Source organism: Montipora foliosa, chromosome 1 (assembly GCF_036669935.1).
Source record: "Montipora foliosa isolate CH-2021 chromosome 1, ASM3666993v2, whole genome shotgun sequence".
NCBI classification, from domain to species: domain Eukaryota; kingdom Metazoa; phylum Cnidaria; class Anthozoa; order Scleractinia; family Acroporidae; genus Montipora; species Montipora foliosa.
In genome coordinates, this window is record NC_090869.1 from 51745571 (window position 1) to 51763070 (window position 17500).

The 17500-nt window shown below is 39.5% G+C and overlaps 1 protein-coding gene across 1 annotated transcript in view; it reads right to left on the reverse strand.

The window, feature by feature from the left end:
- The window catches only part of LOC138000766 (UDP-N-acetylhexosamine pyrophosphorylase-like), a 25250-nt gene extending 8570 nt beyond the window's left edge, over positions 1–16680 (reverse strand). The window contains exons 1-6 of the mRNA XM_068847413.1: positions 16099–16680; positions 12821–13175; positions 9271–9336; positions 6831–6964; positions 4299–4370; positions 2608–2676 (exon numbers count right to left, since the gene is read on the reverse strand). Of these exons, the coding sequence (XP_068703514.1) occupies positions 2608–2676; positions 4299–4370; positions 6831–6964; positions 9271–9336; positions 12821–13175; positions 16099–16574 (1172 nt within the window). The 5' untranslated portion in view covers positions 16575–16680. The remainder of the gene's footprint in view (positions 1–2607; positions 2677–4298; positions 4371–6830; positions 6965–9270; positions 9337–12820; positions 13176–16098) is intronic.
- Between the last annotated feature and the right edge of the window lie 820 nt (positions 16681–17500).

Below are 17500 nucleotides of genomic sequence, written 5' to 3' on the forward strand. Positions count from 1 at the left end.
ACCACCAAATTCTCATGACTACCCAACAAAGAAATGCATGGTTCTGGTAAGGAGAATTAACGTTTCGATCGCGGAAATGCAAGTGTTATAGCAGTCAGAGGTTTTGGGCATCCAGCTAGGTCTTGGAGAGTTGTGGGTTTACACTCACCTGGGACTCAGATTTTTCAGCGTTCGATTAGGTCATCATAACACAATACATCTTCAATATTTGATGTACTTCTCCCAATTTGAATGCATGCATGTCTTTTCAGTTCTTATCAGTTATATTTTATGTTCATGTGACTGACTGATGTAGTTAGACCATATACAGACTGATTTGACCACGTGACTTTGTGTGATCCCATTGACCGTTTTAATACGAGAGACGCATAATCCGTCCAGACGAATTATGCGCCTCTCGTGTTCTCTGTCTGGTGTAAAGTCGACGGGACGAAGTATACAAGACGCATAATCCGTCTGGGACAAACTTGGGCAAACATTTTTTACGCGTTTGTTAAATTGGCCGTTTCTATACTAAAGATGCAAAATCCGTCCAGACGAATTATGCGTCTGTCATGTTATTCGTCTAGTGTAAAAACTGGACGAACTATATAAGACGAAAAATCTGTCTGGGACGAACTTGGGGAAACGTTTTTTTATGCGTCTGTTGAATTTAACAGACGCAAAAAAATGTTTGCCCAAGTTCGTTCCAGACGAATTACGAGTCTCTAGTATGAAAACGGCCAATGCGGCCATAAAGACGAGCACAAGACGCATTATCCGTCTGGACGAACTATCCACTGAAGTACGTCTTCGAATAAGCACGAAACTGGATACTTCGTCCAGACGCATAACGTGTCTTGTGCCCGTCTTTACTTTAGATGATGTTAACAGACGTATGCAATTCTCGGTCTGGGCCCATTGGGCTCAAATATCTTTCAAGCACTTCAGTGAACAAATTTGAATATTTTCCTAAAGAGGAGTCCCACAAGGGGCTTTCCATTCCCTCTAGTCATCCAGACTAAAACTTCAAAGGCATCAATAATTAAAAGCCCAAAATCTCAAAGAGTGGATCACAGTTCCTGAAACATTTCTGGAACAAACTAGAAATTTCTGAGGGTTTCTGTAACAATGATAAAGACCCAAGTTCTTTCCACGGACGATAAAATAGCAAAGATACAGAGTCTGGGGATCGAACCCGGGTCAAATTGGTGGGAGCACTCGCCACCCACCAATGTGACCCGGATTCAATTCCCAGACTTGGCATCATATTCGGGTTGAGTTTGTTGGTCCTCGTCTCTGCTCTGAGAGAGAGGTCTTTCTCTGGGTACTCTGGTTTTCCTCTCTCCACAAAACCAATGCCGTATTTACTTGATTAAACGCCGCAGATGGAGAAAAAAGACCCGATAAACACCGCCCTCGAATAAACACCGCACCCAATCAGAAGAATGTGGCATTTATTCAAGGATTGTGAGAAAAAAAGAAAACAAGTATGCCATGGTGTTTAATTGAGTAAATACCGTATTTGTTTGATTTGAGTTAATTTCATTAGTGTCTCCAATTAGTGTTCTAGTGCTAAATCCATTGGCACTTAAAAGTCATTATTATTATTTTGAACATGTAGTATAAATTCAAAACCATGGAAAGAGGGGAAGACATGGCCAGCTTTTGGACAAATAGTTAACAGAGTTTCAGTGGCTGCATACCAGAGGTGACAGAGGATTGCTACATGTAGGATTGTTCAAAGGCAGGAAAGAAAAATGCTTTCACCACTGGATGGAAAAAAATCGAAACAGTGAACAAAATCTTCAAACAGCAGCTTCACTGCAGGAACATCAGTCTTATGAATGACACTGCTCTGTTTTGATTGCTCATAATGAGAACTGTACATGTACCTATATGATGTGTTAAGTTAAAGTTGTCTAACAAAAGCAACAATAATAAAGACCAGTTAACATTGAGGTCAAAATATTTATTCACCACTAGTCTTTTTTGTACCCTTTTTTCTTTATGAGGGCATTGAAAATATTGGAACCAACCAAAAATGCCAAGGACCCTAATTTGACAAGACATGTGGGTTCCGGGACCCAAAATGAAAGATTCAAGCACCATCCCTGCAACCAATTTAGGTACATGAAAGCTAGGTGCCAGTCCAATAGCTGACGTCCAAGGATGTGATCTATTTGTTCTTAGACTAGGCAATTCCTCGTAGACATTACGTGTTCTGGACCCACTCATTCCAACCAATTAAGGTAAAGGACATCAGAACAGTCAGAAGGATTCTTTTTCTAGTCCTCACGCTGACAGGGAAGGTTTGCAAATACCTATTCGCAAAGTACTTGCCACTGGTGGCCAATTAAAGCAAGCTGCAGATTTCACTCCCCCGTCTAGCCAGCTGACAAAGCAAGGGTGCCACTCCCTGAGGATACCAAAGCATTCACTGCCTACCTATTATAATTATAATTATAATTATAATTATAATTACTATTATTACATGTATTATTATTATTACATAATTTTATTATTATTTTATTATTATTATTACAGAATTTCTTAATAAAGTTGATTATTATTATTATTATCATTATCATTATCATCATCATCAATTTTTAAGCTACTGCAACTCACTCAGTGAATTCAAACACATCAAAGACAAATTTTTCCAGCTTTATCCCATTTGGTTTAGTAGGCTCTATCCTGAAAGACAAGTCACACAATCCTTTGACTTTTGATTTTAGAATGAAATGATGCAGGGGGAGTCGGGTGAGGGAGGGTACCCTATGTACATGTAAGGGAGGGGTGAAGTAGTACAGTGCTTCTTCATACACTACCTCCATCCAAATCCTTCTACTCCTTTGGTACATGTACGTACATCCATACCACCTAATCCCTTGGTCAACCCACATCCTTATCTTTCTCCTCTGAAATACCTCAACAATTCCAACAACATCCTCCTCTTACGATCACCTCACATGTATTCATTCACCTCTTCTTCTCGTATTCCTCACTTCCCCTACCCCTCTCCAGCACTGGTCAACCCGGAAACCCCAGCCCCTCTTCTGTTCACACTTCTGCCTCCCAGATTGGAGCAGCATTCACACCGTGGTAAGAACACTTGCTGTTCATATGGTACATGTACACAAATAAAAAGCTTTCTACATTATGAAATAAAATTCAAACAGAATGTGAAAATAACTGTACATGTATCTTTAAAGGTTAGCAATAATTGTACATCTGCAACATCTGATAACTATCTTACAGAAAACATGTACATCCATAGAGAAAACAATATTATTATGCTATAATTTAGTAATTTAGTTCATTGTTTTTATTGAGTGTCAAATAATAACTACATGTAATTCATTGGATGATTAATTCTTTTGGCTGGTAAGGACGGACTCCGCAGGAGATGGAAAAATAATGTACTCACATACACGTACATGTATGCATACTTGCAAAATTATTTCACGTGATTACTGTACCTTTAGGTAACTAGTGTACCAAAAGGAAAATAATGGCATTCCAGGGGTGCTGACACAATGAAGTATGGAAAATGCCATGAGGCCTTCCAAGACATGATTTACAGTCCTCCAAATGACTTTTTTAAAATTTTTCAAAAGTCAAATTATTTAAGCTCCATGTTAAACATAAAATTTTACATTTACTCCTTGCAATTCCCTCCTCTCTAAAAGACCAAACAAGCTGCATAAAATCCATGTTTAATTTGGTCGAGTGTACATGTAAATACATTTTGTGACAAGTATGTGCACAAAAAGATTCTAGTAAAGTCTTTGTTTTAAAAATAAATAAATGTACATCTACATCTACATGTTCCAGCACTCTACAAAGTCCCTTTTGCACTTATGCCTGTTTCTGCTTAGGTGGCCTCATACACCAAAATCCTTTTCAGAGACATCACTGCCAAACTGGGAACTTCTGCTGGAGAGAACAGGACAGCCACAACACTGGGGACTTCATCCCCTACTCTTCTCGAATACAGGTAGTTTGTGGGTTCTTTAACATCCCATGAACATAGAAGACATTTGTGAGACAGGGCATGCAATGTATGGTTTATAGTCTGAATCCGAGAACTTCAGAAGACTTGAAAGTCTAACCATTTGCAGCACTTTCTCGTCAATTACAATGACTTGTACATTCATTTGTATGTTAAGGTCCTGAGTGTTGATCTGGCCAGGGTTCAAACCTACGACCTCCCGCATAACAGCCCAATGCTCAACCAACTGAGTCACCGATGCACGGTGTAAGTTTGGCAAATGATTAACAAACTGTATTAACATGTCTATACAAGAAATTGGTACCTCTTTCCACTGTTATCAACAAATGGTATCTTCTTCTCTGCAATGTGAAACTTCAATGATTCTTCACATTCTCTGAAACAAAATAACCCAAGAGATACATGTACATGTATTTACATAACTTGAGATGCTAAGAAGGACATGCCATTAAATTAGATCCTTCTTCTCAAGTTACATAAATACATGTATGATATTCACATCTTCAGGTCTTGGAAATAATTTCAACATCAATCACTGACATTAAGATGGCCATACAAAATGAAGTGTCAAAACACCCATAAAGTTGAAAGATTTTCCAATAATATGTATAGACTGCTAGAAGTCCCTTCTGAGTCAATCGAACCACCTGCTTTAGTGACGCAAGCAGGGGAGAATGGCGCTGTGAGATATCAGAGATATATCTTGCTCTATCACCATCCTCGACTCGCTTGCGTGACTAAGGCAGGTAGTTTGACCAACTCAGAAGGGACTGCTAGCAGTCAACATACATGTATGCATGTTCATGTAGTTAAAACAAATACCACTAAAATGATCAGAATATTACAATCTTACACAAACAGATGATGTTTTGTTGCAATCTCGAAAAACATTTGTCTGCAGTTTTAAAAAGCTTGAAATATTGAAATATTAGTGTTTACAGTATCTTACATGTACCCTGTAGATGCTGTAAAGTTATGATAATAACAACCTGTTGTCTTGTCTGTGTAATGAGTATTAACAGTGAATAATCTTACTACAGTGACATTCATGAGAACAACTCTCTCATAATAACTTTAGAGCTGCAATAGGTGGGTAAGGCTAAATCGCATGGGTGGGTGGGTTGTGGGTCATGGGTAGGTGGGTTGTGGGTCCTGGGTAGTTGGGTCGTGGGTCGTGTTTGTTTGAAGATAAAAAAAAGATATATTGATGAGTAGCATGATCACGGTACCCATTTCTGTAACATACCTAAAAATTGTGAAATTGTGTTTATTGGGGTGAAAATCACTTATTTTGGCTTATTTCACACCCAGACTTACATATCTTTCTAATTGTTCGGAAAATATTAATGTTTGGTCCGTTAAAACTGAATTTTGATTTACCCATGACCCCTTGCAGGCGTGGTCTTTCATACAGATAGTCAATTTTGAGGCAAATAAAAAGTAAAAACAGAAAGCTTTCACTACATGGAGGATAGCATCCCCTCATTTAGTTCTATTGACACCCTAAACGCTGGCTTTCTGCTCCACTTTTTTGCTCCACTTTACAATTTGAGGTCAGAGCAGATGTCTCTCTCAATTTCCTGAAAATTGCCCCTGAAAAGACATTGTGGACTTCCCAATAATATCCATAGAGGAAAGGTTACCAAGCCTTGTGAAGCACATGGAAATCATGGCTTCTTTGCAAACTAGATTTGTGATGTTCACTGGCACTCAAGACTAGGTTCAATATGGCCCGGCATGTTAAAAAAAACGTAGCGACTCAGTCAAAGGATAATATTTTCGCGACCCTAAAAGCTACGATGACGAAACTGTGGAAATAGCTAGTGGAACTTGTGAGCATTCGGAAAATGCTTGGTTGGAACCCACTTACGCCTTGGTTGGAGCAGGAGCAACATTGAAAGAAGTGGTCTCGAAAAATATTATTGCGTAATTGCGGAACAGAAAAAGCGTAGCGACTGTTTTGAGGAGTGATTTCTCCATTCGTAGTGGATCCCTCAAAGTAATTTTTCTGTATGTTAAAGCACATGGTATGAGCATTTAGTTGAGATGGTTTTGAAGCCACAGATATCAATTGAAGACTTGTTTCAAACTATAACCTAGTGAGCGCCAGAATTCCAAAACACAGCGTTACAGTAAGGAAACTACGGAATTGTGAATCTTTTCAATGTGTTTTAATAAACTTGAACTGTTATAATTTGGCTCATATGTAGTATTTACTGCGTGTTATCACTGGTTATTGTCCGTTAATCCACATAATTGTTCTCTCTTATGAAAAATGGTTTTGAAGACTTTCAATTTGAAAATTGTGTTACGCGTTACACTCAAAATTTTCCTATTTTTCTATCCTTTTCCTTTGTTTTCTCAAGAAAGGAAAGTCGCTTAACCTTTTTACACCCTGTATGCTAATCAACAAGGATAACCTTAGCATTCAGCAAAAATATAGCTTCATTGAAGACGTTAAACTGAATAAATCAGGAAATGTTTCTGAGTCACCCCCAAGTGGGTATGGTGATTGTGCTACACATCATTAGCTCCCTCAGTGCTCGGTCCAAATTTGTCTTAGGTCTTGTCTGTTTCGAGAATTTCCAGTCGTCGATAAAAAAGGGTTAGAGTTAGAATTAGGTTAGGGTTAGGGACCCACGACCCAAGACCAATTTCCCACGACCCACGACCAACTACCCTGGACCCACGACCAACGACCCACCCACCCACGCCGATTAGACACTCTCACAACAGGTACATGTAATCATTTTCAACTTTTAAACTCAGAACTGTAAAAAGCCCAGTAACAGTATAAATCATTACCCTGTGTTCAAGATAATCTATGGCATCTTACCTTACAACTCTTTCCAGGAAGTCCATGGTAAAGAAATGATTGCAGATATTGCCAGCTCGAAAAAGAAGTTTATCTGTTGCAAGTGGGTCTCGCATCTCTGTAAGTTCTTTCGATATCTCACTGTACTCAACAACCTAAAATAACACATATTAATATAATTTTTATTTTTGAAATAACTGAAAGGATATTCTTCTTAGGGAGAGAACTTTACAAAAGGGGGCCACAGAAAAGGCTTATTGCAACAGTTTCAATCTCTGCAAAGATTACAGTACAATCTACATTACTCATGAATGTAACTGTGAAATTGCATGCAGACTGTAGTCACAGAGCCGCGAGATTCAGGTAAATGTGTGAAATCCCTTGAAATTCACAAAACGTGAAATACTGCAAAATTGGCTAGAAATTTTACCAAAGACGGTACAACATATTCGAATATAATCTTATCTGTTGGGGCTGTTTACGTGCCATAAAGTTGCAAATTTATCTTGAAACTTCTTGACTGCAAAGAGTGAACAACATCCCAAAACTACCAGGCATTCTTAGAGTACATTAATGTTGCGAAAAACTCCAGCAGTGGTCATGATGCAAGCTTTGCCATTGGCACATTTCTCAAGCGCATTGTTGTTGAAAGAGCACGTCATGATCTCTGTTAAAAAGAACCTCGTGGTTGCATCTGTTGCTGTTGTTATTGCATAGGCTAACACTCATCATTTTCCAAAAAAAAAAGAATTGGCAAAACTGCGTCTTTTTTAATTTAAAACGTTCGTCAAATCAGTGCAAAAAGCAATCGGTTTCCAGTGAAATCTGATGTTTTTTCCCTGAATTTGTCTCTGAAAGTCCTGTAAGTTTTAATTTTTTCCCCACAACCTATCAGAAGCCCTGGCAGTTAGCTGAGCATTGGACTAACGAGTGGGAAGTTGTGAGTTCGACTCTGGCTGGACCAACACTCAGGGTCTTTAAATAACTGAGGAGAAGGTGCCACCTTTGTAATACCGTAAACGTCCACGTATAAGCCACACTTTTTTTCACAAAATTGAAGCCATAAATCAAGGGTGCGGCTTATCCATGGATACATCTGTGTTTGGAGTTTTAAAAAACCTAATTAGTATTCATACAACTTCTTAAGATCTCAGTAACCAAACATAAAAGAAACTGAGAGCATGTTGCTGTTGTTCATTGACTTTTTAATGAGTGGTGGCTCCTAAAGGAGCCGTTTGTGTCTTCGAGTATTTATCGGCGAATCTTGCTCGTCAAGAGTTCTTTCAAGCAATTAATTTTCGCTTTACTCGAAAAAGTAAACACCAACCTAAAAGGAATCTTGTAGCTCCATTCCTTCACACAGCTGTTTGCAGTGATGTCTTCGGCCAGTCACTTCCACTTCCACTTCCGCCACGTCCGATAAAATATCACAAAATTCGCGAGTACTTGCGAGGTAAATGGCCGACTGTCTCGTTTTCCTCGACCACCTTCTCGGCAAATTTGTCGACTGCATTATCAAGCTCCTGTTCTGCATGAATTTTTTCGCCTATTGCGAGTTTCCAAACATCTTTATAGATGTGGTCATGATACCCAGGCCCTGGCCCAGACTCCTCCCCACATTTAAAGCTTGGCTACTAAGCACTCATTCATATTTCAACTTTATGGTGAAACCTTGATTGTTTGTCCTTGTTGGTTTATAGCAATAGAACGTTACTGGAATTTCAAACTTTATTGTGCTACATTTTTTCCCAAAATCTGCACTTCTAAATTCGGGGTGCGGCTTATCTACGGATGCGGCTTATACATGGACGTTTACGGTATTACAGTACATCCACAAATGGTTAGAATTTCAAGTCTCCTTGGATAAGGACCATTAACCGTAGGGCCCAGCCCACACCCTTGTTCAATACATACATGTAAACTCTGTGGGATGTAAAAGATCCCACACAGTATTCGATAAGAACAGGGCACAGAGTTCCCGGTGTAGTTGTCTGGCCAAAATGTGTTCCCAATTACTGCTGTAAGGTGCTAGAATGCCTAGACATGTGTACATGTAAATACAATGTAAATTGTAAATTGATTAATAGGTGAAGGCATTTACAGCCATATGAAAACCTTGACCAGCATTGTTGATTTACAAGTGTTGCAGCTTGATCTTGTTCAGTAGACCAATTCGGTTAACTCAATGTTGTATCCAATTGAAACCTTTTGGGAATAAAACGTTTTGGTCCAAGTATTTCCTTATCATTTAAATATGAATGCTTCGTTGTCATGTAAATTCAACACACAAAGAATCTTAACCCAGCGAGATTTGAACTGGGTACAACATTCAGTTAGCCGAATTGGTCTATAGATATAACTTAATGTTAAACTGTGCATCATGTTAAATGTACGTGAAATGTAGAAACAGGCCATCCAGGAACTTGATAGTTGTTGAACAAAGTTTAATGCTTTTACTCACCTGATATTTTCCCTCACGTTTTACCACAACTCCAACTTTTTCTTCAGGGAAAGATTTCTCCACCACCTGAGTAAAGAGGAACAACCCAAAAACATAAAGAATACAGTAAACTCCAGCATATAAGAACCTAGATTTTTCCAAGTTAGGATACAGCTGTAAATACCGGTAGGTTCTTTTAAAAATGGTATTTACACTGTAGTTTTAGGATATCACAAATTGGTTCTTATTTCTACAAAAGATATCTACTATATGATATGGTACATGACTGACTTCGTCTAATGTCTGATACTTTTACATTTCATAACCATGAAAAAATAAGTTTTGAACAAGATCTGTGCAGTTTAAAGTGCAATCTGTTCCTGGCCAGTAGCCTGGAATAGGTCATTTTCTAAAAGAGGAACCTGTTTTAGGCTAACATCTATTCTAGGTCCTTATAATACTACCAATAATAATTGACACCCAAGTCGCCAGTGGAGGGTAGGTGCCCAAGAAGCCCGGGGGCTGCAACCGCAGTCACATCCCCAAGGCGCTAGAACACCTGACTGGCCTGCCCAACCCGCAACCAAGCCACGAGTCCCCTGTGCCAGGCCCCCCTCAGGCATCCATCACACTTGAGCCAGACAGCTCAGTGGGAAGAAAAGAAAAAATAAATAAATAAAAATAAATAAAATATTAAAAAAAATTTTAAAAGGGGAGGGGATAGGGAGGGAACGCCGAGAAACACTACACTACTAATTCAACTCACAACGCCACGCCAACAGAGCAACAAACACGCTGCAAACACATGGGACAACAACGCATGCACTAACCATGAATACCGCTGGACAATGTCAGCCCCAGGGCTCCTACAACCTTAAGACTGCTGAAAACGCTACAAAACGTATCAAACGCTAACAAACACCTGCAAAAACGCTACTGACCAGACTAGCTCCCGGGCGTAAACTATGTAACGATATCAAATGCTACAGAACGCACCAAAACGCTCAAAAAAAGCTAACAGACGGCCAAGACACTAACAACCGCCTGCAAAACACTACTGACCAGACTAGCTCCTAGTCATTAACTATGTTAAATTTCATTTAATAATAATAATAATAATAATAATAATAATAATAATTTAATACTCCTATGGCTCAAAATACATTACAATATATGATACATGTATAATGCGCCTTACAAATACAACGAATATGACTATAAAATATAACTATGTAAATCTAACCTAAATATTCTAAATTCTATGGCAAAAATATGTAAGTACTGTATGTACATTATTTATATCATATATATTATACATGTACATGTATATATCAAATGGCACAAACCTACTCTTAACCAGGGACAGGGAAAGCTTGATGGAGTACATGTACCTGGACAATACTCAGGGGATTGAATAATAATATTACTATTGTTAAAGTTCATTTTTATATGGTGTGTACACCTACAATACTTGTCACATTTGTTGGAACACCCATCCCCATTTCCCCCTTCCTCCAATGTTGATTTCTACAACTACTAGTAGTCGCCCGAAAAATTCTCACACAACATTGAATTGGGGGAAGGGGGATGTGGTATAAGCTACGATCTTGCAACACGATGATTCTGACCATTCGCTAAGTGTTCCAACTAAATATGTCTAGTATTGTCTGAGTATTGGTGTGCGTTGGTATGAAGCCGTGCAATGCAATATACGCCGTACAATATTCCAACAGTTCCAAACTCGTGTGGTAAGTACATTTTGTCCTCTGAACACTTGAATAGGCTCTATTCCCAGACGGACTGACATGATTATCAAGTGCAACGGTCAGCGTTGATTGACATATTTTATATACCAAGGAGTCAGAATAGCTATGCAAATATATTACGGCCCCTGAAGACGTTTCTTTCTGTGATAGGACTGACTAAATGAGTTGTAGCAAAAGAACAGTTCATCGGCAATGGTTGGTGCTCTGCTTTTGAAAAACTCAGGCTGAAACCCTGAAGATATAAAGCTAATGAAAACAACACCTGTTATTAATTAATGAAAAACGACAAGTCTGTAATTTCCCTGTTAAAGTGCAAAATGAGTCCATTGTTTGTCACACCCGACTTTTGACCATACCACTGTTTACCCTCATTAATTAGGTTAATTTATGTATGCACAATGGTGAAATAAATCAATGAATGCTTTCCAAATTCTGCCCCTCTAATGCTTGTTATAAGGAAAAAATGTGTAAGCTTGAAAATAATTGACAACGTAATTAGACTTTTGCAATCACTGGTCTGTGATGACATGGTTTCGAATCGTGAATCTCAACGGTTCACCATGAGCTGAAAGATAAACAGTTCATTTCTTTCAACAAACGATTCACCATGGTGAACCGTGCCGCAATAGCAGGAAATGTTACAGGATTTTTTTGACTTCACATTTTACAAACTAGTTTAGATTACAAACTTGGCATAGGATGGTTCTTATGCCCGGAAACTCTTTCCCCCTTACATATCGAGCTAAAGTATCTGGTGAATCGCACGGTGAATCATTGACAATCAATTTGCATACATTAAGTCCATTTTAATTTCATCATCCTGTAAATTCTTCTTGAGTTGGTATCAGCTCCACATCAGCACCACTCGAAATATTATTAACTGAACCTCACAAGAAGTCAGTGACCCCACCTCTCTAGCTTTATTCCCTTCGCTAACCGTTGTCACGCCTTCAAATGCCAACATCAGTACCAGTACAAGGAAGATCGCCCTTATTTCGCTCGATTCCCGTCTCAATAATAATTAAAGCCCCCCGATGTCATGTGTACGCTACGTTAATTAAAGTACACAGTGTCAACTACTTTACATGGAAATGCAGTACACAGCATATTATAGTATTTATAATTATTTGGCCTTCTAAAAACTCTCCAACACATATTCCTTGATTATCATCAAGTTCAGACCAACTGCCCACCTTTTTAAATACAAAGCATGCGAAGAGACATTCTGTTCATCTTAGTAACAAGTTTACTTCTTTTCTAAAGAGACTTCTGATCTACACCTCTACAGATTCGCCAATTTCCTTGAAGCAAATAGAATACTCGTCACATTTGTTGGAACACCCATCCCCATTTCCCCCTTCCTCCAATGTTGATTTCCACAACTACTAGACTGAAAAATTCTCACACAACATTGAATTGGGGGAAGGGGGATGTGGTATAAGCTATGATCTTGTAACACGGTGATTCTGACCATTCGCTAAGTGTTCCAACTAAATATGTCTTCCATTAATTTGCATTTCTGGATATGTCTGCATCTCCTAGAGGACCAAAACAGGCTGAAAACAACTGCAAGTCTCTACAGGTCCCCTCTAAGGATGGGGTTGGTGGGGAAATGGGGAAGAGGGTGTGGCTGAGCTTTATCTTGACCTGTGTACATGTATAAGAACATCACACAGCATCATTTTCACAGATAATTATGTTAAAAAATGAACAATAATCCTTCCAATAATTTTTTCAGATGTCTGATCTACATGTAATGGCACTTTAAAGTTCTAAAAGCTATGCAAGTCATTTACATTACCAACCTTAGCCCCACATTCAGCAGACATTTCTATGCAAAACCCTATAAATACTGGATCTGCCATCTTGACAAGAATATTATCCACACAATAAACATGAATGTACTCTATCCCACGGTTCCTCATTTGAGCTATGTTCACTGGCTCATCTGGGCCAAGGGCTTTGTACAAACCACCATTTCCACCAGGTGCTTTGGCAACTTTACCTGGCTGGTCAAGAATTACTTTGCCATCGAATGTCAGACAGGGTAAGGTGTGCTGCTCAAAGAACACCACATTATCGCTCTGAAGTCCAAAATATTTGTGCGTCTCGAAAAATCTCTTGGTTTCATCCAATGTGTGTTCACTGGTCATGACGTACCTGAAGTGATAATAATAAATTATTACTACTATACAAAACCTAAATTGCAGGTTATCCCTGTTCCAAAAGCCCACAACTAAACCTGTAAATTTGGTTGTCCAGATAAATGCTTGGCTGCCCATTGGGAAACCCCCTATGATTACATGCATGCCTTGTTGAGATGCAATCGCATGGCATTATTGGAGCTTGAGTATCCCATAGTTCTAAGTGTGCGCCTGTGTGGGTTTAAGTTTTAGCATTTTTCAAAATGGAGTCTCCTATCTCCATTGCCAGCTACATGTGAATTTTCCTTCAGGTGCATCTGACTATTTTTCTAAACGCCACAGATATTCAAAACATGGGAAAATGCTCAACTGCGGCAGATTAATTAGTGTTAATTTCGCACTACTATCAGACACTGACAACAGAAAACCGCCGAGTGAGTCGGGTGCTGCTTATAGAATACATTTTCTATTTTTGACTGGGTTGTCCATTGTTTTGTCTTCAGGCAACCAACCTTTACATTTTACTGAAAACTAGTTGCCCAGTAACTGGGAGGGCAGGATGGCAGCTAATTTTCAGCACTGAAATTGTCACTAAATTTTCTTGGTTTTTGGTCACAACAATGGATCACAGACCTTCAAACTCAAGCAAACAACGATGATGCTGAGGATGATGATCTAAAAATAATTATCAAGTGCAAGTTGCCTTTCCCTGCTAGCAGGACTCTTTTCGTTTTGCGTTCGCTGGACAACCGAGTGCAGGAAGAGAGACCTCTGCCATGGGTCAAAATTTACTGTGCTGAGCATGCGTGGTGGTTACTTAGCGACCGAATCCTCATGAATGTGATAGTTCATGTTGTGTGGGCTCACTTAACAACAGTGGAATTACTGTAAAGGAATTTGTTGGACGCAGTGGGCTTAAGTCACCATCAGCAAACAAATCATGGGGCATGTGCTTTGAAGAGTGCCATCCAAGGTTGTGGACGACAGTTGGATCAAAGTGAGTTTTGACCCATGGCAGAGCTCTCTCTTTCCATACTCCAGCCCAGTGAATGTGAAAGGAAAGAGACCTCTGCTAGCTGGGCAAACTTGCCTGACAAACTACACTGCATTTTAAACCTATATATATATAGTATGGCTTAATAGCATATTTGAGCTACATGGTGTATTATCCTTTAAAACATTTTCATCTCTAAATGACAACAATTTTAGCACTTGGGAATAAAATATTATTCTTCTAGTTTTGACTCTAATTGTATTTCGAAAATAAGAACCTGCTTTGAAACTCAAGGGGTCAAAGACAGGTTTTTATAAAAAGAGGGTCTTCACGCATATGGAGAATATTAGCCCCACAGGTTGAAATCTAATGTCAGCTCACAATCTATCTAACAGTAAGGGAAAGGTAAAGGGGTAAAGTCGCACACAGGCCAACTAGGGCCCATATGGCCAGAGCTGATCCTGGTTTCTGTAGCATGAAGAAACTGAGAAAATTATAACTCCCCCTGGATGGCATGCCAGTCCATCGCAGGGTTACCCCCCAGCAGTATATCGCCGGTACCTATTTATACACCTGGGTGAAGAGAGACAGTGAGAAGTCAAGTCTCTTGCCTACGGAAACAACCCTATGCCAGAGCCAGGCCTTGAACAAGTGACCCTTGGAATCAGGAGACTGGCGCCTTAACCACTATGCAACCATGCCTCCACAGTAACAGTGGTTAATTTACCACCATAATAAGAAGGCAGCTAGTGGTGTCAGCCAACTTAAAATTCTGAATTTAAATGAAAAAGATACTTCCAACTACAGTCAAAGCTCTATTAAGTGGTCACCCTCAGGAAAATAGCCTGGTGACCGCTTTATAGAGGTTGACCACTTAACAGAGGTTAGCTTGCGAGAAAATCCGTTTCTCCTCCCTCTTCGTCACTGGGGAGGAAGAGGAACGAAACGCCCCCAGTGACAAAGAGTGAGGAGAAATGGATGTTTTTGCAGGCTGAATAGAGGTTTCCTAAAATCAAACCCATAATGTGGCAGAAATTTACCAGGGGCCCGTTTCTCGAAGATCCCGAAAAGCCGTAGCAAAATCTCAAACCTTTCATATCTGTTTTGTGCACATTCATACCAGATGTTTTATGGGTATACACCTCTCTGTCTTTAAATACCGATCAACTAATTTATATTTTATTGTTCAAAACAACAGTAACACCAAATATGACAACAGTATTTGCATGCAAGTATCAGTTTGAAAGTGACGGCTTTTCTGGTGGTTGGCTGCAATGGAAACTGATAAAAGAGGAATTAGACGTGTGCACCGGTTCACCCACCCCAGAGACGTGTATTTTTACACAGACAATGCTTAGGTTGCGTTTGATGAGCTGCAAGAGAAACTGGACATGCTTCGCTTATCTTCCTGTCAAAATTTATGCCTTTTATTGGTTGTTATCTTATAACAAGGTGACCATTAAATAGAGGTGATTTACAATAAAAAAGGGTCATTTGGGAAATCCAAATGGTGACTGCGTCCGCCTAATATATTAGCTGTCCATTGACTGCTAGAACTGCAACAGGTTCAAAGCTGTTTAAATTAAGTGGTGTATTGTGAATCCCACAGGGGGCCCTTCTACTTAATATCCACATTTTCCAAAAGGGGGTTTTAAAGTCCTTTGTGAGGGGATGAGCAAGCCACCAACCCTTGTCCTTGGGATTTTCTTCTAGGGGTAGTGAACAAAATGGTCCTTTTTTCTGACAGGAAGTGGACAACTTGAATTTTTTTCTGAGGAAGAAATTTAATCATTTTTTTTGTGGGGCTATATTGTTAATGGCCTCTACCATAAGAGGGTGTGGAAATTAATTAATGACATGGACCGGGCCAATTCAATTTAGGGGCCCCATAATGAAACACTTCCCGGAAATTGTTTTTTAAAAGCTATTAAATATATGAGCTTACCATGGAACAGTAGCTTTCTTTCCAGTTTGTTCACAAGCCAGTTCCTGTATTTTCAGTATTCTTTCCGCTTGCAGCTGGTAAAGGGTTTTACTCGACGGTAAACCGACATCGTACATTCCCTTCGGATAACTAACTCCTAAACGGGTTCCCTGGCCACCAGCCAGGAGCAACACAGCAACTTTCCCTTCGCTTATAGCAACCAAACCTTTTTCTTTCCAAGCATTAACCTTTGCTGAATTGGCTTTTCCAATAACGCTCCCAACGTACTCTGGCGGGACTGGCTCCAACTTCTCGTCCTTTTTCTGATGCGCTTCGTTCATTGTTTTCTCAAAGTACCGATTCACTTCAGCGAAATCGATATTTCGAAGGTCACGATAAAATGCTAACTTTTGGTCATCGTCTAAACTGTCCCAGTGATTAAGCAAATGATCTTGATTACTTTCCTTTAAATCTGTCTTTAAGCTGTCCACATCCATTGTAGATCTTTCCTTTGAAGAGTTATATGCCAGGAAAGCGCCGCTAAATGAAGCCGACAACTTCAAACGAACTATCGCGGCGCTCCTCAGCACATGTCTTTTTCAGATATCAGATATCAACATGTGATTTTACGTCACGTTGTGTCACGAGGTCCTGTCACAACATCAAACTAGGGCGTACACTGGGTTGCCTGTGGTACGTGTTACTCAAAACAGAAGGGACTGAGTTGGGTGGTATTAAACTAACTTCAGCGTTCCAGTCAATTTTTTCAAGTCGGGGGTCATTAAGACCATTTAAGGGGTCACCCAGAAGTCGTACCAGCAGAGGCCCTTTTGCTCAAATGTTCATTAGACGAAACAGATCTTTTTCTGAGGTTAAAAACGTGGCTACCGGCCTATTAATCATTTGTCAGAAAGAAGAAATTGCTGTCATCTTTAGAAAAAAATAGGCACGCATTGCTTACATGTGGTATTGCAGTAACATTGCGCTTTATTCCATATTGTCAACCGAGCTGCGTTTTGTCTTCCACGAGTTGTGGAGTTGTCTTTGCCTAATATGTATCTCTAATAGTACACGATATTGTTTTGTATTGTATATCATTGTAGTGCCATGATACATAGTTAATGGAGGGGGCACCATTAACTATGCATGGTAGAAGTCTGAGTTAATTAGCCCCCTGAGAAGACATGTGGCTACAATCAAAGAACTGAACCCAGAAAGATTGAAGAAAATAAAAGAGAATTGAGAAACATTGGCTTCTGGGCTGACATGTTGATCATTTTCAAGTTCCCTCACAACATCTTTTCACCACAAGAGTAAGCGTGCACTCTGAGCGTCTGAACTTTTTGTAATACAAAAGTTCACTGAAGTTTCCCTGTCCGGCGGGGTTAGTGTCTGGATGGGTGACCCACAAAATGTACCACTT